The sequence below is a fragment of the Lontra canadensis genome, unplaced genomic scaffold, assembly GCF_010015895.1.
Source record: "Lontra canadensis isolate GAN:19392208 unplaced genomic scaffold, GSC_riverotter_1.0 scaffold18, whole genome shotgun sequence".
In the NCBI taxonomy this organism is placed as follows: Eukaryota; Metazoa; Chordata; class Mammalia; order Carnivora; family Mustelidae; genus Lontra; species Lontra canadensis.
In genome coordinates this window covers 17,492,218-17,515,257 of record NW_022631012.1, presented here as the reverse complement: position 1 = coordinate 17,515,257, position 23,040 = coordinate 17,492,218, and the positions used below count along the sequence as shown (strand labels likewise).

The following is a 23,040-nucleotide window of genomic DNA, read 5'->3' as shown; positions in this document are numbered from 1 at the left end:
TGGTTGCAGAGTGGATATGAATGAGCAACCTTCCTTAGTTAGCTGGAATAATGACACATGGCTGCCCGTCTGTGAAGTGTCACAGGAAGCCAGGATTCTAGAGCAGGCTGATCTGCCCTCAAATATCCCAGCTGCACCTCCTGCCGGCTAACCTCAGATTCCTCATCTTGGAAGTGGGTATAATCATACTACTGACCTCCCGGAGCTGTTGAGTTTACATGGTCTAATGAGAATAATGAACTTAACCCCTGACATAGATTAAGCTCTAGGCATCTTTTTTGTTTCTCTACTTTTATTTATTACTATTGCTACCACTGCTGTTACTACTTGTGATGTCACTGAGACTAGGACCAACACTACCATTTGTTTATGTTTTCTTATGGTGAAGAAGGTACAAAACAAGATGGCGGCACCATCACCACCACCACCACCACCACTATCACTGCTACCACAACTATTACTATTACTACTGCCATATGTTCATAATGTTCTCCCACAATGAAAAAGAAACCAAAACAGTATGCTCAGTGCTACCTCAGAGCAGTGACGTTACTGAGTTTGCTGGAAATGACCACATAAAAATACATACACCATTTACGATAAGGGATGTTGTGATTTCTTAACTAGTTTATTCACAACTTATAAAAAGCTCACAGAAAGAAAAAAGACATCAAGTCACATTTTAAATTCTCTGAGTGAGTAAAATTTAGTTGTTTGAATGAATGTATAGGTCTAGGAATTCTACAATAATACCTCGTACCAGTTAAGGTCTTATTTTAAATGGCCCTAAAACAAAGTGGTTTTTGTTTCTCAGGAATAGTGAGTTGTCTGGATGGGATTAATTAGCATAACGGAGCTGTGAACCTGACACTAGAACCCTGCTCTAGGAGAGACTTTCACTGAAAGATTTCAATATACTCAAAAATAGTTGAGCATTACGACTTTTGATGCTGAAGTGCTAATGATAGGCCCATCTCAGAAAAGACAGATACCGAATAATAATAATAATAATAATATTATTATTATTATTATTATGTATATAATGAAAACAAAGTGCTTTGGTCCTAAACAGTTTAATGAGTATAAAAAACACTTCATTTTTTAAAAGAATTATCTTGGGACACCTGGGTGGCTCAGTTGGTTAAGCCGCTGCCTTCGGCTCAGGTCATGATCCCAGCGTCCTGGGATCAAGTCCCACATCGGGCTCCTTGCTCAGCAGGAGCCTGCTTCTCCCTCTGCCTCTGCCTGCCACTCTGTCTGCCTGTGCTCATTCTGACAAATAAATAAATAAAATCTTTTAAAAAAAATAAATAAAAAATAAAAGAATTATCTTACCACTTCTTCTCAGTGAGAAAAGTCCTAGGACTACAAAATTTCATTTCAGTTGCTTCTGTGCAAACTAATCTCAACAAGATCCCTACAAAGGGGTGCTGATTACCCAATGGCTTGCCGCTCCAGCAGTCTCTGGACTGGAATGGTTAGTTTCCCCAGGAAACGCTTGATGATGGGACGGCTCTTGGCAAATTTGTCCTTAATTTCAATTTCTAAGACATCAGTAAGCAGTGCAAAAAAGGAATATTTCTGAAAACAAAAACAGGTAACATGTTGATTCAGAAGAAAGACAAATATGAAATTATATCATTTCATTATTATAGAAAATGTTCTCTCTTAAATCCTATTGACTTAGAGTCCACCTTGCTAGAAATATCTGCAGCCAATGTCCATCCTCTACTCACTTAGAATCGTTAGCATTCACAGTGATTACAAGGCATCAGTTAAGGACCTGCAGGACAAAAGAAGCCCCTTCAATCACGCAGTTCTTCCGGGTACAACAGTTTTAGGAGACGCTATCAAATATTAAATTGTGCACAATGCAGTTTTAGTACTTACTACATTTAATGTACCTCAATTCTTTGAAATTTAATATCCTGTTACAGGATGCTTTCGAAATATTGCTGTGTTTGATTACCAGCAATTTTAATTCCTCATCCCATGCGAGTCAGAAGTTGTACAGCATAGATTAAAATACTCTTTCACTTAATGGCTAAAGTAGGAACATCTACAGAATACTGTGGTTTCTCTGATAAATATGAGAATGAAACAATGTCTAAAAATGTTAATTTAAAAGGCACACGGGACAGAAAAATAAAAACATGAAGTTAACATAAGCTTTGTTGTTTTGCTTAGGAATGCCACTGGAGAAAATCAGATTGGCTATTAATAAGAATATAAAATAAATATAAAAAGCTTTATTCATTTACAAAGATTTTCACCTATATTCCCTTCATGTTATCTTTACGAGTAACATTTTCAAGAACGAGGATCTCAGGATAAGTTAGTGATGGGGCCAGAATCTAACCTGAACAATATTACCCCTTCCCTAACATTATCTACTCAACCACAGTGATTTGAATGGCGCTGGCCAGTTTTATACTTGGGCACCACTAAGTTTATTTAGTCATAACAATTAAAGTTCTGCCAAGGGCCATGGAGTCTAGGAATCTGCTGAAAAGAAAAAACATTTGCTAAGAATAAGAGTGCTGAGTTTAAGCACTACCTCTGTCTCTAAGAAGCTATTACATAAACGCTTCAATCTTCAGTTCCTTAATTATCAAAATGGAGAGATGAGGATCTCATCCCTTATGCCGCCTTCTTAGGCATACACTGATAACATGGTTAAGAACTTTGTAAATATAAAATGTTAGCAAAAGAAACTTATTGTTAGGATCATTAACATATCCACTATGTTCCTTCTGGAGCTCACAGTGAGATGCACGTTACGTCTTCTAGGCTTCTAAATGTGTTAAATTAAGTGCTGTGCCTTTAAGAGTCATTCACTATTTGGAGATTGTAAGTAGTTTTTTAAACCAGGTGTAAGAATATATGCAATATGTCATCCACTTAAATGACCACATTAACTTCTCAGGAGAAACATCCTGCTCTGCTGACAAGTCACAAATAGCCATACCTATTTTTTTCCAATTGGTTTTAGATCCCCTGAATTATCTCCCACCCCAGTGAAATATTTCTACAAACCTTTTAGGTCATATTGTTGTCATTAAACATTTAGGGAATGACCTGATTCATTGTATAACTCCTACACCCAGTGAAGGTTTACCCAGAAACATTCTAACACTAGTAGGTTAAACATTTCTTGGATCTCTGAGAAATGGCGGGAGAGCTCACGCTTTGTTCATTAGATGAGAAACAATGTCTGTTCGTTCCTTGACTTTCCTGAGTTCGAATGAGAAAACCCCTCGTTTGATTTAAATGATGCGTTGCATGAAGATGACAGGTAACATAATGTATCTGTGAGGAACTTGACAGTGTCTGTCATCAACACATCAACAGTCTGCCTTCACTCAGTATGACGAGTCCTTCAATGCCTTATTAATTAACCAAATTCTAGACATCCGAAAAACCTTTGCCAAAGCCTACAGGGAGAGAAATCCCCTTAATTTGTACTGAATATACACTAGAACAAAACATAAAAGATTGGGAGGGCTTTTAAAGTTTTTAATTTTAATTCCAGTTAGTTAACATATAGTGTTATATCAGTTTCGGGTACAAAAACATAAAAATTTTAAATAAAAACAGGATTGGTGTTACTGACTTTTCCTTCTGCCTCAGACTCTCACACGGCGCTGCAAGGCACGGTTACTGACCCTGCCCTTATTTAAAATTTTAATATTTGTTCATTATGAATTTTTTTGCATTGATTTTGATTTTTGTAAAAAAAAATTTCATTAAAATATTAATTTTGATGATTGAGCCTTTTGGCCCCCTTTAAGTCATGTTCCTGAGGTAAGGACTTCACGTGCTTTGCCCTACACCTGGCCTTGGCCACAAGGGACTATCTCTTTCCCTTCAGAGCCTCTTTCCAACAGAACCCCGAGACCCCTCAGTCATCCTGCTGTGCTCATAAACAGCTCAGTGATACGCAGAACAAAGAAAGACTTGGCCAACTTCCGGTCAAGTAGAAGAGCCTTGAGGATCATCTTACCTCTCGGTGCCAAATCGGATTAGTGGTGTTACTGATGATAGTAGACCTTCTCTCCTGTCCGTGGTGGGCACAGGTGGGGAAACTGCTCTTCTTCCCTGGCTGAATGGACATCTTAAGATAAGGGTCGGGATTGAAGAACATCCCTTTCTTTAGCCCAACTGCTCTAAGATCTAAAAAGGAAGAGAGGAGGGAGGGCGAGAAAGAGAGAGGGGGGTAAACAACAGCAAAGCAGCAACAAAGTTACTTACACTATGAGTGCTTAGATAAGTGAGGACAAGTGGATTATGATGAATTCCAGCAGAGGGGGGTCTCCTGACAGGCAACAAAAGTGAAGCCAAACATTTATCATCACCTTACCTACCTGAACAGACTTTTCCTAGATACCATTTTGATTCTAACATGCATCGTCATGTGGTCTGGCAACCAGCATTTCAAACAGTGTCTTGAGAGAAATTCTTAGGCAACAGTTTATTTTTTCAAAAAGAATGATCATATGTTCTTTCATGAAAGAAAAGTTAAATCTTCTACTTACATACATGAAATTATAGACCTATGTTTAATTTGGGGTAAAACTCGAGAGTACACGTTCAGTTGTCCCACATTTAAAATGTCATATATACTCCACAAATGTAATAAATATTGGAGGGGAAAGGAGGCCAGAAATATTTCTTAAAAATGTGAATGCCACCTGCTGTATTAAGTAATTATGGGGTTACCGTTTAGGACCCTACATACCTGATGAATGTCCCAGACTCGTCTTAGATTCACCAGCTGTCATTTCACACTAGCTGAGTGGCCAAAATGTCCGGCTAAAGTCTGGTACATGGAGAAACTGATACTTTTAAAAGGAGTCAGGCCAAGGGATGCAAACATGTCAGGCAATAAACCAGATCCACCGGGTCCTCAGCACCTTTCTGAGAATATCCGTTTGGGTAAGGCTGGCCCACGAGCTAAGTGATCTTCAAAGTTCCTGCAGTCATAGACGGTTTCTAAGTAACCTGATGCGATTGTGATCGGTCCAGGCATCTCTCTGACCCCTGGTCCTGAGAGAAATTCTGCAGATGTTGCTGAAGCTTCAAAGACTTTTGGATTACCCAGATTGGTCATTTGTGGTGACCCCAAATTATAAGAGGTCCCCTGAGTCAACCTACTCAAGCTCATTCTTTTTTTTTTTTTATGTTTTCTCCACGATGGGCCCAACATGGGGCCTGAACACACGACCCTGAGATCAAGACCTGCGCTGAGATCAGGAGTCAGGGGCCCCACCAACGGAGCCACTGAGGTGCCCCTCAAGCCCATTCTTGAAACACAGTCTTTCTTAGTAGACAAAACTGGCCTGGGGTTGCCCACAGAACCGTAGTCTCAGGGAGTGCTGCCTGAAGGAGGCTCACCCATGGCCGACGAGAACCTGTGGCCTAGCGTGTTGTCCAACAACAGCTGAGGAAGCCATTTTAATAGTCAGCGAAGGTGGAAAAATTCAACCAAGAATCCCTCCTGTTAATGCATGAAATGCATGCATGTTTCACTGCATGAAAACTGTAAGATATTTGATCTGAAAACCAATGGCAGACGGGAAGGATGAGTAAGGAGCAACACGGGCATTCAGGGAAACCCCTGAAGCTCATTAGCCCTGCAGCCCCGGCCCCGACACTGCACAAGCTGTGGAGTCATTACTAACACAGCCTCTGCCTCTGACGATCCACTTCATAATGCTACATGTTTGCACCTGGCTTTAGTTCGCATAAAATAGCTGTAAGACAAAAATACAGTTTGCATATTTATTTTCTTACCTTTCTTGATTATCGCCTCAGACTCAAAGACAGAAGAATAATATTCTTTAGCTATTAAATTGACCCCTAAAGAAGGGATTTCTTTGCAGTCAGTGAGGAGTAGCATGTACAGAAATGGCTGCTACAAAGCCTGACAGGGCTGAATTATTCATGCAAAGCATTCCTTTGAACAAAAAAGCATCCCTTCGGGAGATGAAGCCACCAGGATGAAAGCTGTCACTATTAAATAACCCTCACGCCAAATATGGCCATAAGGAACACTGTACAAATAAATCTTCCTTAATAAATACAAGAAACTATCAATTATTTGTAGTCTGATTACTCCGCTCCCTTATCCATCTCATCTCTGCTCGTGCTTCTCCCTTTTGTCTTTCACATATTTTATTGCTCAAAAATGTCCACATAACCTCACAGACCAAAAAAGAACTCAAAGTTACAAAGGTATAACATGTTAACTATCCTAGTTTAAAGTCTTATTTGGAGAAGAGGATGAAGATATTCACCTAAGCGCAGTTTTTGTTGAAGAAGTAGAATTCAATTATCTGTGTGCCCACTTGCCTAATCAAGAGTAGAACACCTGCAGGTAGCCATTCTACAGAGCTTAGTCAATATTAATAAATATTACCATTCACTGTCAACATGCTATAATGGGGTTACTTTTTCAGAATTACCATTACAGAATTGATTTCATCTATAATTTTTGGCCATTTCTGTACCATCTGCAAATACCTGACAATACATTAGGAAATACAACAGTTACAAAGTAGCCAGCCACCATGTGCATTGAGGTGGAAAGGTGGAGGAAATTATAGTTAAAGAAGCAGCATTTGGGGGTGCCCCAAAGCTTATTTCTTACATTTTAGGAAAATGTCCTGGGATTTTCAGCTTCTAAATGGTCATGCTCGTATGGGGAGTTAATTAGCATCCGCTCGAGTCAAAATCAGTATGTGTATATCATATTTAGGATGATACTGATCACTGGAAAGTGGAGGGCAGTGCTTCTAAACTAAGAAAACCATGGGATGGTCAAACTTGAAATTTTCTGAGCCATGGAGGTTGGTAACTTGTTCCCTACCTATAAATGAAGGATTTCTCTACCTGTGGCCGCTCAGGACTGTGAAGGTCTAAAGCGTAGTCAAATAAGAGTTTTCAGGAGACACGCAGATAACGGGGGGTGAGGGAGGTATACCACCAGCCATGGTACTTCTAAGCGCCCTTCTAAAAAACTAGATACGTCTTAAACCCTGAGGGGGTCCAACAAAACCAATGCCAAATTTGAACCGTAAGCCACCAGTTTATGACTTCTGACATTCACCAGAGAATCAAAGCAAAAAAGGCTTTCATAGTAAGCAACCTCCCATGGGGGAGAAGGAACATGCCAGAACAGAAATGGACACTCCGAAGGCCAAGTCCAGCAATGAACTAATGTGCACACTTTCGTCATACGTGGTAATTATGCATCATGGAAATGTCTGTTTTCAAGATCAGCTTTCTCTCACTCTTGAGAATTGTCAATTTTCATTCACAACACTTTTTGCAGCCAAGAAAAGTGAATCTAATTTAAATTTCAGAAGCACTGCTCCCATGGAACAGTGAAAACAAAACATCTTACAGCGACAGACATCTGTTAGTCTGTGATTTGTGTGTATCGTAGCACCGTTGTCTGTTTTAAAAGTCCATTTCAAATACTGATTTTCTTAGCACATTCTTGACTTTTAAGTGCCAATAATTTTTTTAAATCAGTAGCTTTCAAATTGTTTTGACCGTAACCTACATATGAAACCTATTTTACTCTGAGATCCAGGATATATATGCATAGATGTGTGTCCTTTTTGTGTGTGCAAGTTTTCAGTTTGTATATACTGATGTTCTATGAAAAAATATTTCCCTTTAGTGTAAAACTCTGATTTCTTTTCCTGCATTCTTTTTTTTAAACTGCTGGGTTCAAATAAGTTAAACTTACAAAACACAAATGAGTTCCAACTTACAATCTGAAAAGCAGTGTTTTTTTTTTTTTTTTCATAAACATACAAGCAATTACAGTATTTCACTAACCCGAAAATAAACAAAAAAATTGTCTTATCAGCTTTCCAACTTTTATGTGTATTTCTCCACAGAAATAGGAGCATCCCTTGGCTTATTTTTCTTAGTCTCCAACCTTCTCCTTTCTCTAGATGAGCTAACCACACCTTGTTTTCAATAATCAAAGTTCTACTATGGGGTAGGCACATATTACACTACAGTGTTCTTTTAAAGTAACGATACACAGTTATATAGTCTTTTTATCTCTAGAAAACCTGGTGGAAGAAATCATCTCTGAGCCTATATTAATAATCTAATGGTAAGAAATATATTTGAATTCCCAGCATATTACCAAAATATATAAACAATATAAATAATATAATATAAATAATATAAATAACTAGTTCATATATCATATATGAGAATCTATAGACCAAAATGGCCACTCGCGCCTTTGAAACTACACACGTCCAAACCAGAAATCATGTTTAAAGACGTCCTTACCTGATAAGGTAAAGCTAACTAGCTTCCGAGAATGCTGATTTCCAGAAGCTCCTCCTTCCATGCCTTCTGCCCCCATCTGCAGAGGAAAAGCACATATTAGAAGTTTCACAGGTGTAGTATGGTACTCAACTTTCTTAAGAAGCCACGTGCATTTGCAAATATGATGATTTTTTGTGTTAAAGATGCATTGTAGCATATGCCTTTTTATATGCTATAAATCTTGGAATCGAGACACAAATGCATATTCTCAGAGATGAGAGCATCATACCTCAATTTAGTCTTTACAACAAAGGAAAGCAACACAAACTTCTAAATTCCCTGGGACATGCATCAACCTACTTCATGTCCTTTTATTTCTTTGATAAGAATATAGTTGAGATATAATGAGTACACTTATATTGCTATTAGCATATTAAAATAATCCTTCAAGTTAAAAACTAAACACTAAATTCCTTTAGATTAGGAAAACTTAGAATAAACTACACAGGTGACTTATAGCAAGGTCATCCACAAACACGCAGAATTATCCCCTCTTGCCAAATATTTCTGGGTGACCACGTGAATGTCCCATCGCCCTTGCAAACTCCTATTTCCTTGTGCTGCAGGTACAGGGCACGTGGTATGATAACTTAGCAATGACAAGAGTTTGCAATGCTGTTGTACTGGTTATTGCATTGTAAAAAGTTTTCCTAAAGGCTTTCAAGTAAATTATATCTCACTTGAAATCAGTCATTTATGGAACACAAAGCAGATCCAGGCTTCCTCTCAACTGATGTGCAATTAGTGCTCAATTTATAGTTAGTATACTAGAAAAACAGAGTTTACCATTTCTCTAAAAAAGATGCCCACAATACCTTAAGATACAGAAGTGAAGGCAGAATATATCTCGAATAGTCAGGAAATAGAAACTATATTTTTCTTCTAAATTTCAGATTAAACCATTGAATCTAATCTTTGCAGCACTCTCTTACTCCTTTAAAAATCACATACCACCAAATGCAAGCTGGTGCAGCCAGTGGAAAACAGCATGTGGGGTTCTCAAAAAATTAAAAACAGAATTATCATATGATCCAGTAATTACAGTACTGAGTACTTACCCAGAGAAGTTGAAAACACTAATTTGAAAAGATATCTGCACCCCGATGTTTACTGCAGCATTATTTACAATAGCCATGATATGGAAGCAGCCTATGTCCACAGATAGATGGATAAAGAAGATGCTGTACATATGCACCGTGGAACATTACTCAGCCATAAAAAGAATGAAATCTTGCCATGTGTGACAACAGGCATGGAGCTAGAGAGTAGAATGCTAAATGAAATAAGCTACTCAGAGAAAAACAAATACTGTATGATTTTACTCATCTATGGAATTTAAGAAACAAAACAAATGAACAAACAACAACAACAAAAAAGATAAACAAAAAAACCAGACTCTTAAATACAGAGAACAAATTGGTAGTTACCAGGGGAGAGGTGGGTAGGGGGATGGGAGGAATGGGTGATGGAGATTCAAGAGCACACTTATCACCATGAGCACTGAGTAATGCACAGAATTGTTGATCATTATATTGTACACCTGAAACTAATAATAACACTGTCTGTTAATTATACTTAATTTTAACAAATCATATACCGCTAAGAGATAAAACTTTACGAATCTAAGCAAAGTTGAACAATTAAAAAAAAATTCCATTCAAATTGTGAAATATAAATTTCTACTTCCTTCTCTACTTCCTGTCCCTTCTTCAGTACTATTTTGTATGGCACCTGCCTGATTCCTAATGTTTCAAATGTCATCAGCAATATGCTAGGGTGCCATCCCGGCTTCCTCATTTCATCTCATCCATAAAAGCAACTACTTGATAATTCTGGGTTGGCTCTCCACCAGCATGCACGGCTTATTATATTGTGGCGTTCCCCTCTGACTCATTATCCCCAGCTTACCGGAACAGAGACAGCAGCAAACTTGCCATAACGGTCTCCCCGAGGTTTCACCCCACACCCGCCCGGGCTACAGAGCAATGAACAGTGTGAGGGAGCACAGGACATTACTGCGACAGCACTCGGCAACCTGCCTCTCCAAGTCCTGGGTCCAGTCAGACCCCTGGGAAACCGTAGCTTCCCCTCAAACGGACTACACTGCCCAGTGAGATCTGTGCCCTCCACAACACGAAGTCTCTTCCTGCTAAGCCATACTGATGCTAAGTGAGTTAAATGAGATGGAAAAGGTTCATGGTTTGTCTTCCCTTAAGCCTATTCAAAATGTTATAAGCTATTACAGAAACACAAGAAAATGCCTTTGAATGCTCATTTTAAAAATAGGCCACTGTCTGACAAAAGGCTAACGTGTAACAATTCTCCCAGAATTTGCAGATTGTGTCCTTTACTACAACTGTGGCAAATGCTCATCTCAAATAATACTCAACAAATTCAATGTTATCATTCATGACAATAAAGCCAGGAAAGGCCAAACACTGTCGCTAGATATAGGGACATCAGGGATAAAAGCAGTCGATGTTTAGAGAGCAGTTTCTAAATAAACTCACTCCATAGATTCCTTCCAGGAAAACCCAGAAGCAACATCGACAATCAAGTGTTGGAACAATACGTGGTAGTGAGGGATGCCAGCCTTTATCTGTCCCTGAAGCCAGAGGATTTCCTGTGCTAAGAGCCTGAGACCCGTATCACTGTGTACTCTGATGAATGACAATGACGTCAAAGTGCAAATGACAGAAGAGACACAACTCTTTTCAATCCCTGATTCACTGCAGGAGGATATACGAGAGAGGAGGCCATGCCATGAGGACGGCAGCTTGCTTCCTCCCCTACAGAGCTGCTCAGTTACTTCTCCCAGCACTGTTCTTTGCATATGGTCACGGAATAATTACACCAAAGGGCTTCGTCAATGTCAACGCTGTCAACCAGTCACACTAACTAGACGCAAGTCATATAACGCGGTGGTCACCATGCCAGAATAGAAACACAGCATCACGAGGTGTCCATGGGGCACAGCCTTCCGGTTCTGGATACAGACCCAATTGTCTCAGCTCGGTCAGAAATCTATTGACCACCGATTTCATTAGTCATCCTTCGAACCAAAATATTCGGTTCTGACAGCCGGAGCTGTATCTGGGAAGCTTCTAAGGTTCTATAAAACCCGTCTGAAGCAAATTAATTATTCCAAACTATCCACAGGCTTTGAGAGAATAATCTCAATGCAAAATCAATGGAACGAGATCAATGTTCACCAACCTGTAAGTCCTGCTGTCTTTGATGATACCTGATCACTGAATTTGCTCAAGTCTAAGAAAATCTGAATCCAGAAAACCATGTTTGGAAGCTACTATCTAATTTTATACAAAGTTAATTTTTCAAAGGTTTTATTATTAAAAAAAACCCTCACTTTTCCAGTTTTATAGTTTTTTAGAAGATTAATTAAAGCACATACCAGTGCTTAGTATGTAACATGGCAGATTTTGTAATCGATAATTGTTATTCTCCTTGCGACCTTCAAAATCTTGTTTAGTAAATGTGGATTAGTCTTTTAAATTCTAAACGATGTTTATTACGTGGGAACTCAAATGTAATTCAAATGTGAGAAGAATATTTAAATGCTGGAGATTTTACACATACGATTCCTACTCTCTTTAATGCTCTTCCCTCCCCCTCTCCACGTAAGTAACTCCTGTCCATCCTTCAGATTGTCCTGCAAACACACCTTCTTCAAGGAAGCCCTCGAAGGCCTTGATCAAGAGAAATCCTACCAGTATATGCTGTCATAGTCCCATTTTACTCCTCCTCATAGTGATTATCACTCAAAGAAACGTAATTTAATTTAACTGCTGTCTCTTGTCCCCACCAGATGTGAGAGAAAGGACTGGGTTTTGGCTTATCCTTCCAACCCTGGGGGTGAGTGCAATGTCTGGTACTTAGCAGGTACCCAGTGAATATCAGTTTGAATGAATAACTGAAAAGGAAAGACTTCATGATACCGCATCGTGGGTATGGACAATTTCAAAACGCCACCTGCAGAGATGACTTTCTGAATTTCAGGGAGTCAACATGGCCACTTGTCTATTTCCAAAAATGCATGGGTCTATAAACACATACATACACACAATACACACATGCACGCACACACGCACACACTTCATTATGAAGATTCTATATTGTGGGAGTCAATGTTTTTCTCTTATACTTTCATGGCCTGATTTTTATTAATGGCTCATGGAAGCTACAATGCTTTAAAATATCTTAGACTCAGAGAATCTCCCCAAACCACCTGAACCCAACCATCCCTGTGCAATGAAGTACACCTTACAAAGCTGTTAGATTCCAAAGTTAGTCAATGGAGTGAAAAAATGACAAAACTGTAAAAAGCAATCCTTTGGAAAGTACCATGTTGGAAATGGACATTCTCTCCTTCAAAAGGCCAACACAACCAGCTCCCCCAAAACTAAATTTGGTATCTCTTCACTTGAAGACCTGGTGAAGAGACGGACTTCCACTGAGTGGCCATGTCATACCACAAATGTCTGGTATCTTCAGGCACTACAGCCCAACTCAGCATGAAGGGATCTGGTGCTCAGACCTCCTGAGGGAACAGCACACGCACGATCCCCGTCTTATACTCTTTGGCGTGAAAGCTTGTTAAGTTGACTGGCAAGTAGAATCACACATGATTTAAACTGTTATTTCTCCCTTTTACTCGCTGAGCTCACGTATGTTAAACTCACTTAAGATGCAATGCCACCATCTCCTCCCAACCAGTCACCTAGATGAAATTTAGACTAAGTGTGATGAGCTACTCACTTGTTTGCTTCCTGAATGGCTTCTCTGAGGAGCTGACTATTTACAGAGTTGTCACAAATCAAATCAGACCTTTCCACTGATTTGTGTTATGGATCGAGGTAAGCCAGCCTGTACATTCTTCCCTCTCCTTAAGCGGGTGCCCACGCTGCTATGCATTTCCTTTTTCATTGTTCCCCATAACTCTGCCTGGGCTGCGCCGGCAAAAATAGAAAGCGGGCCCCGGGGACCTCCTGAGGAAGCTGACAATGAGGGGCACTCACCATCACAGCCGGGTTCTTCACGGTAATGCAGGGGGTCGTGGCACGAAGGGCTCCACTAATGCCGTGGTAGTATTTAAAACAGATTTTTATCTCCGCTGCAAATCAATTAGAAAAAAAATAATAATTTAAACATTGAGACAAGTCGTTCAGGAATTGACTGAAGAAATCCACCACATCACCTCTCAGAAAATGCTGCTCGCGACTCTTGCAGTGATCCCTCCTTTTCCAATCAGAGAGACAAAGGATACCAACTCCTGTCTGGCATTTTCGAAAAACATCCCAAACAGACGAAAAATAACACACAAAAACAACACACAAAATAGGTATAGCATAGCACTGAGAATTGAACTAGCCACCTCTGACCCAGGTAGTCCACTGCGCCCCAGACCCCACGCTTGTCTCTGCTCACGTTGTTACTTAATCCTCACTTCAACCTTGGGAGGTGGGGATGCCTGTCCCCGTTTTACAGAAGAAGTGCTGAGGCTTCCAAAGGTCAAGCAAACGGGAAACGTCAGAGTCAGGACTCAAATCCAATCTGTCCCATTCCAAAGCCTTCGCTCCCAACCTCTTCAATAGAGACAGACTGCCCCCTTCAATGGAAATAGCAAAAAAAGCAGTCTAACAGTGAAGAAGGCGTAGACTCTGAAGTGTGAGGGGATCTGTATTTTAATTTTCCAAGTGGCTTCAATGCAGCCACTGGGCGGGGATCAAATTCAGGAACCACTGCCATACAGATAGATGGATTGGAATAGATAGACAGACAGATGATAGATATAGATATATATGTGGAATACGTCTCTCTCCCCACAGCGGTGCATGTGCCTGTGTGTATGCACGTGTGTGCATGTATATATAGTCTGAGCTTGCTAGAACAGCAATGCAAATGCCAATTATTGGTTTAAGAAAGTAATGACAATTTCAAAGACCATGAAGCCAAAATGCATCAAAGATAGAACCCACAGCCACCAGAATTTCTGTGTGTACAGAGCATCTAAGTCTCGGCAGTGTCACTGCAAGGTGCCCTCTTCCCAAGGTGTAGAGTAACACCGGCAACGCTGCTGACGGCAGGACACAGGGAAGAGTCCCGGCCCGCAGGAGTGGAGCTCCCCTCTCAGCTGAGCTGCCTGGGTTACTAAAGTGGGACCAACTAGATGTACTTCCCCAAGGGAGCTCAGAGTCCACTGACTCTCCTCCCTGTGCTGAATGGCCTCCTGCAGAGTATTTGGTTTGACTATTTTAAGAGAAAGATTGAATGATTAAAGAAAAACCCTCTTTTAGAAATTTATACAGGATTTAAAATACTATATACAAGAATACAATATCATATTATATTTTCCTATCAATGACAAAATACTAAAGCTCAAAAAATTCACTCTGTCATGGGGCAGAGTAGTGAGTGTTTCCATCATGTATGATGCTCGCAGTGCGGTGGCTCACAAGGTACTTGGCATCATCAAGCAGGAGATCTTTCCCAGGTACCCATCACAACGCATGCCCAGGGAATCAGAGAGGGGCTCTGGTCTAGCAGGTGTTTCATAGTGTAGCTGTTGGGATGATGATTACGGGCAGGACACAATATAAGAGACAAGAACTAAAAACAAAGGGCCGAGAGGCGGCAGAGTGTAGAGACCACGGAGAGGATGAGTGAGGATGCAGTGGAGTCAGAAAGACCTCATGGAACAAACTGGTCTGGACTCAAACTTACAGAGGAGATAAATGGAGCCGAGCGAGTGAGGAGGGGCGAAAGGGAGAGGGGAAGGAGCGTGCCAGGTTGGAGGAACAGCGAGACGACGACGCAGGTCCAGCTTTACTATGACCTCACTGGCCTGGGAACACCTCTGTAAAGGACCTTCCCAAACGGGAACACAAGCTTTCAGTTATTACTGAAATGGTAACGGCTGCATAGATCACAGCGGACCTTCCTCTTCCTCCCCCACTTGCTTTCTTCCAGGACCAACAGCGTGTCTGCCATAAGAACAAAGCCAAGCGCCAAGCACACGCCACCGCAGAACCAGCTCAGTGACGAGCCGGGGACTGAACTCTGCGGGCGGAGCTCGTTAGCGTCACACTCGGAACGCTGGCCACCAGCCGTCCGCGAATCTGCCCGCAGCAGCGCCGCATAGATCACGTCAATGGTAAGTGAGCGAGCAGCTCATTTTCCCATAAAGGGAAGTGCATTTTATAAGACATCGTCCCCTAACTCCCTCTCATTAGGATGCTCTCTCCTCTTCTGTAAGGTGTTAAGAGGCAGCTATGTAACAGACTATGGGACCAAAAAAAAAAAAGTCTTATTCACAGCTTTGCTAGTGAACCCATTCTGGGTACCATTTATTCTTTGCTATAACAAAAGTCTCTAGTTATTTGTGTCTGGATTGAAAGGCCCCGGCTCTGGCTCCGCAAGCAGAACACCAGTCCCGCCCCTCAAAAATACAGCAGCGCTCCGTGCTGAGGGGACGCTCCTCGGCAAATATTAGTTAGTGCTTTAGGAGGTCACTCGAGATTTTACAAAATGGTGTGACTAACCAGTGTCCCTTGGAGTGAGAGAGGGGAAAGAGAGAGCCGCATTCTGATCGATGTGCTTGAACATTTTAGTTGTCCAAAGAGGTAACCTAGAAGATGACTCAAGATGGGTAGAAAAGGGGAGCTGGGATTCATGCTTCTACTTAAGCTAAAAATTGTAACCACTAAACTGCAGAGGAAAACAAAAAGCTACTTCCGAGAAAGGGATCCAGCACAGGGAAAAGTGAGCAGGTGAATGATGATGGGGCACCAGAGAAGGGAGGAGCCCCCCGCCCGTGGGGCCGGCCAGCCCCAGGCACGGGCCGGGCAGATGCAGGACTGAGGGGCGACGAATGACCCCATCCCCCCAAGAACGGGCACTCCCCAACCCGATCCGGCAGCCGAAGTCTCCTCGTATTGGCCTCAGATTATGGAAATAGGTATACGTGTGCCTGTGTGTGAGTGTGTGTGCATGCACATACTCCCTCAGACTAGAAAAAGCAAGAGTATTTTCTCTTCCCAAAATCCACTTATTAAAAGCATGTTGCCTCAGAGGGCAGCAGGCCAGGAGAAGGGTGAGGCCTCCCACATTAACCCATGAGGACTATCATTGGTTGGACCTACTCTAGTCTTGGAAGGAAGGAAGGACCACCCAAATGGCATCTTCCTCTCAGGTCCCTCCTGAAGCCAGGTATGAATTATGGAAGTATATTTTCGTGCCTTTCGGGAATCTTCAGGATACTTTCATTTATAGAGTTCTTATAGAGATTTGGCAGCCCCTATTTAAATGCTAACAAGACATAAAAGCCCCTTTATTTTTCAATGTTTAACTTACTAATTTCCACAAACACAAACGAAGACATCTCCCAGAGCACCAGCACGTCAGCTCCATCCCCTCACAGACGGGAGGAGGATCCTGACACATTACCTCAGGTTTGAGGTAATGAGGGGAGGTCACGGAGGTGGAAGGAATGTTGAATAGTGTTTAGGAATAGAACCATGCTCCTAAGTAAAGGGGTTTCTAGAACTGTGTGATAATGACATTGCATTTTAAAGGCAATCATCTTGTTTCTGGGTTTGTATCTGAGTAAGACATCCCCAGATAGATCAAGTGAGACTGGTAAAATGGTTGTCTTCAGGGAGGGACACTGAGGACCAGAGCATGAAGTTGAGGAGATACTCACTTTCACCTTTTGTTTCTTTTAAACACTACCTATACTCTTTTCGTACACTACCTATTCAAAAATAATTTTTTAAAAGCAATCTCAACTCAGCTACATTAACTCTGGGCATCAGTATAAAACTCCATTTCAAGCCCTCTCTGAAAAGTTTCCACAGGCCACGCCCTGTAAGGAATGGTTTTGTTTCAAAGACTAGGAATTCACACATCACCTTAAATATCTACAAGATTCACTTAGGCAGTCACTAATAGTTTGTCCCTATTTCACAAGTTTCTAGAAGTCTAATATTTTGAACCATAAGATGGATGAAATGGAAATGTCCTTTCCTCAAGAATTTTTATTTAAAAAGAAGAATCCTGAGGGGTACCTGGGTGGTTCAGTCGGTTAAGCATCTGCCTTCAGCTCATGACCCCAGGGTCCTGGGATGGAGCCCCACATCAGGCTCCCTGCTCAGTGGGAAGCCTGCTTCTCCCTCTCCCTCTACTGCTCACCCCATTTGTGCTCTCTCACTCTCAAATAAATAAATAAATAAATAAGATCTTAAAAAAAGAATAATCTTTAAAAAAATCAAGCTAACTGCAATTTATTCTAAAATATGATTTTAACTATTGCCCTAAGTGCTTTTATTATAGTCTTCATATCATGATTCCTATTCATAGGATCTTTTATTCAGAGTCCACAAACTGGAAAAAGTAAACACATTCTAGTGCTCATGGTTTTGAGGAAATCTGCCCATGTTTCTAGTGACAGGTGAACTTACCATTTATATGTTATTGCAAGTTGTCTTCTTTTAACAAGGGCCAACGGGGCCTGAGCAGCCAAGCCCTCCTCTGCTAAAGCTCAGATACACAATCACGAAAATCAAAGACAGACAATATCAGTGTGGATGTAGCAGAAACCTAATAGGATTAGAGGATGAACAGAATCCCAAACCTAAGGTATGAGAGTGGAAAATAAAAAGCTCCAAATCTCCATCCAAGGGACCAAAGGTCATTCTGATGTTGGTGGGGAGGGGCTTGGGAATGGATATGTTTAAAGCAAAGACTCTGACGGTACAAATAAGAGGCCCAGGCCACCTGCCCCCCCCCCCACCTAAAGCCATCCATAAAGGTTCTGTTTTAGCAAGGCACTGCATCCTGGAAAGTATACTAATTAATCAGAGTGCCAATCAGAGCTGAGGCTCTTATGGACACAAGCCACTTACATCTCTGATGGTCAGTTTCCTCCTCAAGCCTACTTCCCAGGACTGAGACAGGTAAGATACGTGAAAACACTGGATCATATATTATCAATTTCCTGGTATTATCCTCAATGATCACAAAGCAGTTTAGCACAAAGCAGTGAGGTTTACTATTTCCAAATTCATTCATCGATCCGGGATTTGGTGAGCTCCTAGAAGAGCCATGTGACACAAGGTTGGCACTTAATACCTTGTGATGTCTGGGGAGAGACAGACGGACAGATGAATGAAGGAATGAAGGAACGACAAAAGCAGGTCTGGATGAATGAATAAATGAATGACCATAGTCTGTGTAAGACTATCGACTAACAGGGACAGCCGAGCATGACGAGACAACTTAGAAACCTCTTAGATTTCCAAACTCAAGATGCATCCTGCAAAGATGACCCATTCGGTTTCAGCAAACTACGCTCATCTGAGGACTCTGACAGTCTTATGACAAGTAGGTGCAGAGGAAGCTGATCCTCCCGTCCAGTGCCTGGGAAGGTCATCTGCCCCAAATTAAACCCGTCTTTGTCCTTCAAATTCATTTAAGTAGGCCCTGTAATAATAGAAGCCTGGGCTGCCTGCCTCCTCTGGGACTTTATCTAGACAAACTAAAGCCATCTTTACATTCAGAAATAGCTTAGACAGCGCTCAAATCAAGGTTTGCCCATGAACTTAGGTCAATGTTCACAGAATTTTATTTTGCCTGAACTTCTGATGAGCTAAAGATAAATTTTCTTTCTGAAGATGAGAGCAAAAGTTTTTAAATGTTCTAAATTTTCAAGATCAGAGACTGAAAATATAGAAGCTCTCTAACTGCACCCCCCAATTCTTTATAAGTTCCATGCCATCAGCTCCCAAGGTTTAAGCAAAACTTCATTATGCTGGGAAGTCCCCTTAGGTCTGCTGTAGCCAGATATGGGGTAAAAAAGTGATGTGTAAAAGACACAGACTATACTATGAAGAATACACCTGAGCTTTTTACATTGAAAGGATAGGGATGTGTGTTGGAGGGCCCTCATTTTGAGTAATGAAGATAAACTTTACTCTGAAGCCAAATCTTCCCGTTATTCTCACTCACTGTCTTGGATTTCAATGAACATGACTTTTCTCAGTCCTTAAAAAAAAAATAAAAAATTACCGCATATTTCCAGTTTCACATTCATGATACACAGTATCTCCAATTTTGTGGGGCAGAATTAAGGTGGAATTGAGAGGAGAAAATAACAACAACAACAAAACCCTACTCTTCATTCCCAATTCCTAACTTCAATGTCAAAGTTATTTCTATTAAATACTAGAGCAAGCTATAAAGAAAAACATTCATCCAGACAGAGATATTAGCATACCCTGATCAGCCAGGACATTACAAATCTCTAAAGCTTTTGGGAGGAGAAATAAAACCAACCACGGCAAGCGGGATCCTCTGCAAATAAGGTTTCTCGTACATCGTGTTCCAACAGAGCCATATGTGATACTGACTTCTTCCCAGGTTGTTGGCCTGAGCCCCACAGCATGAACTGGCACAGTCCATCCACAGGTGATCCTTCCTAGCAGACTGGCGTTTTGGAGAGAACAAGAAGGCTGCTTTACCTTTTCCCCTGAAGTTCAGTTGGCAAAATTTCTCAGCTACATCAGTCTCTTAAACCCTGGGATCCTTTCAAAGGAGGAATCGCCTTGAATGAAAATAACCCATTCCCACCAACAGTGTAAGAGGGTTCCCCTTTCTCCACATCCCCTCCAACACATGTTGTTTCCTGTCTTGCTAATTTTGGCCATTCTAACTGGTGTAAGGTGATATCTCAATGTGGTTTTCATTTGAATCTCCCTGATGGCTAGTGATGATGAACATTTTTTCATGTGTCTGATAGCCATTTGTATGTCTTCATTGGAGAAGTGTCTGTTCATATCTTCTGCCCATTTTTTGATATGATTATCTGTTTTGTGTGTGTTGAGTTTGAGGAGTTCTGTATAGATCCTGGATATCAATCTTTTGTCTGTACTGTCATTTGCAAATATCTTCTCCCATTCCGTGGGTTGCCTCTTTGTTTTCTTGACTGTTTCCTTTGCTGTGCAGAAGCTTTTGATTTTGATGAAGTCCTAAAAGTTTATTTTGGCTTTTGTTTCCTTTGCCTTTGGAGACATATCTTGAAAGAAGTTGCTGTGGCTGATATCGAAGAGATTACTGCCTATGTTCTCCTCTAGGATTCTGATGGATTCCTGTCTCATGTTGAGGTCTTTTATCCATTTCGAGTTTATCTTTGTGTATGGTGTAAGAGAATGGTCGAGTTTCATTCTTCTACATATAGCTACCCAGCTATATGTAGAAGAATGAAACTCGACCATTCTCTTCTTTGGAGAACAGTGTGGAGATTCCTCAAGAAATTAAAAATAGAACTTCCCTATGACCCTGCAATTGCACTACTGGGTATTTACCCCAAAGATACGGATGGAGTGAAAAGAAGGGCCATCTGTACCCCAATGTTTATAGCAGCAATGGCCACGGTCGCCAAACTGTGGAAAGAACCAAGATGCCCTTCAACGGACGAATGGATAACGAAGATGTGGTCCATATACACTATGGAGTATTATGCCTCCATCAGAAAGGATGAATGCCCAACTTTTGTGTCAACATGGATGGGACTGGAAGAGATTATGCTGAGTGAAATAAGTCAAGCAGAGAGAGTCAATTATCATATGGTTTCACTTATTTGTGGAGCATAACAAATAGCATGGAGGACATGGGGAGTTAGGAGAAGGGAGTTGAGGGAAATTGGAAGGGGAGGTGAACCATGAGAGACTATGAACTCTGAAAAACAATCTGAGGGGTTTGAAGAGGTGGGGTGGTGGGAGGTTGGGGGAACCATGTGGTGGGTATTAGAGAGGGCACGGACTGCATGGAGCACTGGGTGTGGTACAAAAACAATGAATACTGTTATGCTGAAAATAAATTTTTAAAAAATGATAAAAAAAAAAAGAAAATAACCCATTCCATGTTCTCCCACATTCTTTTATCACTTATTTTTCTCATTAGTGAATGGCAATGCCAGCACTGGGCCAAATGTTGGAAAGTAAAGAAAAGTAGAAATGAGCCAGAAAAACAAATGACCCATAATCTGACCTCCTAGGAAACAACCCATGTTCACATTTTGGCAAATCTCCTTCCAGACTTTTTCCTATGGATCATGATATTAGTTAGACTTGTGTCTTATCTACCTGCTTTTTTGCCCCCTCGCTTGATGATACATCATGAGCATTCTCCCTTAAAAACTGCAGTCTCCTTAAGGTTTCAAGAGAGACTCTAGCCAGCTACTGAACTACGAAAAAAAAAAGACAGTCCTTTGGGGAGAGAAGCTTGATTAGAGAAAGTTAGGAAATGCTGACCTACCACTAAGGGTGTGGAAGAAATTATCTGATGTCTTTAATGGCAATTCAAAGTGACAGATGTTCGTCTTTGAAAATAACTTTTTATATTCCAGAAATTTATATACTTCAATAAAAATACACTTATTTCAGGTTCTCATTTAATCAAATCTTAATTTGTATTTTAAGGTTTAATATGTACCATCCTTCAGTACTAACATCTACATACACACTCTCCTATATTAAATCTCTTAATTCTTACCCAAACTAAACAACTCAGGAGAATTTTATAGCCCATTTTTCTACATTAACGAAGAATTCTCCAAATGTTTAAGTTCCTTTCGACTATCCAGTAAATCACATATTCATTCACACTTCTATCTGTTCCACAAAAACATATGTACTACATTCTCAATAGTATTAGTGGCAAATATAAGTACTCCCCTTCACCCTAAATAAGAGGGAAGAAGATATTTCTGTGAACCATGTATTATGTGGAAGCATTTATCTTTATCAAAAAATACATCATCAAGTCAACTGGGTTATGGCTGAGTTATCTGCAGCCAATTTCTGGTTTTTAAAAATGACCTCGACTCTCCCACCTCCTTGTGAAGACCAGGACCCAAACACAGTAGTTACTGCTGCTGGGGGAAATGAGAGCCAAGTATTCTATAGGCCAATAAGATTCTTAAATTAACTGAAATCTTGAATTATTCTTTTTGCTTTTTTGAAATTAATACAATAAATATTAATTACAAATGTAGATACAGGGTATATAAAATATGTGAAGTATTAAAATAAATAATAGAATAAATACATGCTTTATATACTACGCATTCACAAGGTACATGTAATGTGCACGTGTATACACACACACATATTTACACACGCTTTTTAAAAATATGTGAACATCCTCTAACGAGCATTTTCTAAAACAATATATTTCCCAGTTTGAAGACACATGGCATAAATATGTAAATTGGAGCCAAAAACTTTCATAATAAATTCAGAAAAGACCCCCTAGGTTTCCATGTATTTATGGAATGTTCCGTAACAAACTTCTATTTCTCGTTTAGTACTTACGTTCCATGAAATAGGGCCCGGGCTCAATTCTCCACACAATTTGCCCTTTTTGGGTTCCAGTCACACCCCTGTTTTTAGAATCCCAGAAGTTGGCTGGAGAATTCTCATCTGGAAAAACCAAACAAACACTTTTCAGCTTAATTACAACCTATGTGTCCTTCCTTAGCTCCAAGACTAATGCAAGTTCTAAAATAAAGGAAAGAAGAGATAAAGGGGGAAGTATTAACAGGCACTATGATGAGGAACCAGCTCCCAGCCGACTGCCGCCCTGCATTTCTGCACTTGCATTGATACG

At 40.6% G+C, this 23,040-nt stretch overlaps 1 protein-coding gene across 3 annotated transcripts in view; it reads right to left on the bottom strand.

Annotated features, from left to right (window-relative positions):
- The window catches only part of HECW2 (HECT, C2 and WW domain containing E3 ubiquitin protein ligase 2), a 352,056-nt gene that overhangs the window by 118,067 nt on the left and 210,949 nt on the right, over positions 1–23,040 (bottom strand). For all 3 annotated transcript variants that reach the window (XM_032860185.1, XM_032860184.1, XM_032860186.1), the window contains 5 exons: positions 22,746–22,853; positions 13,395–13,489; positions 8,320–8,395; positions 4,004–4,173; positions 1,439–1,581 (listed from right to left, as the gene is read on the bottom strand). In XM_032860185.1, coding sequence (XP_032716076.1) covers positions 1,439–1,581; positions 4,004–4,173; positions 8,320–8,395; positions 13,395–13,489; positions 22,746–22,853 — 592 coding nt within the window. The remainder of the gene's footprint in view (positions 1–1,438; positions 1,582–4,003; positions 4,174–8,319; positions 8,396–13,394; positions 13,490–22,745; positions 22,854–23,040) is intronic.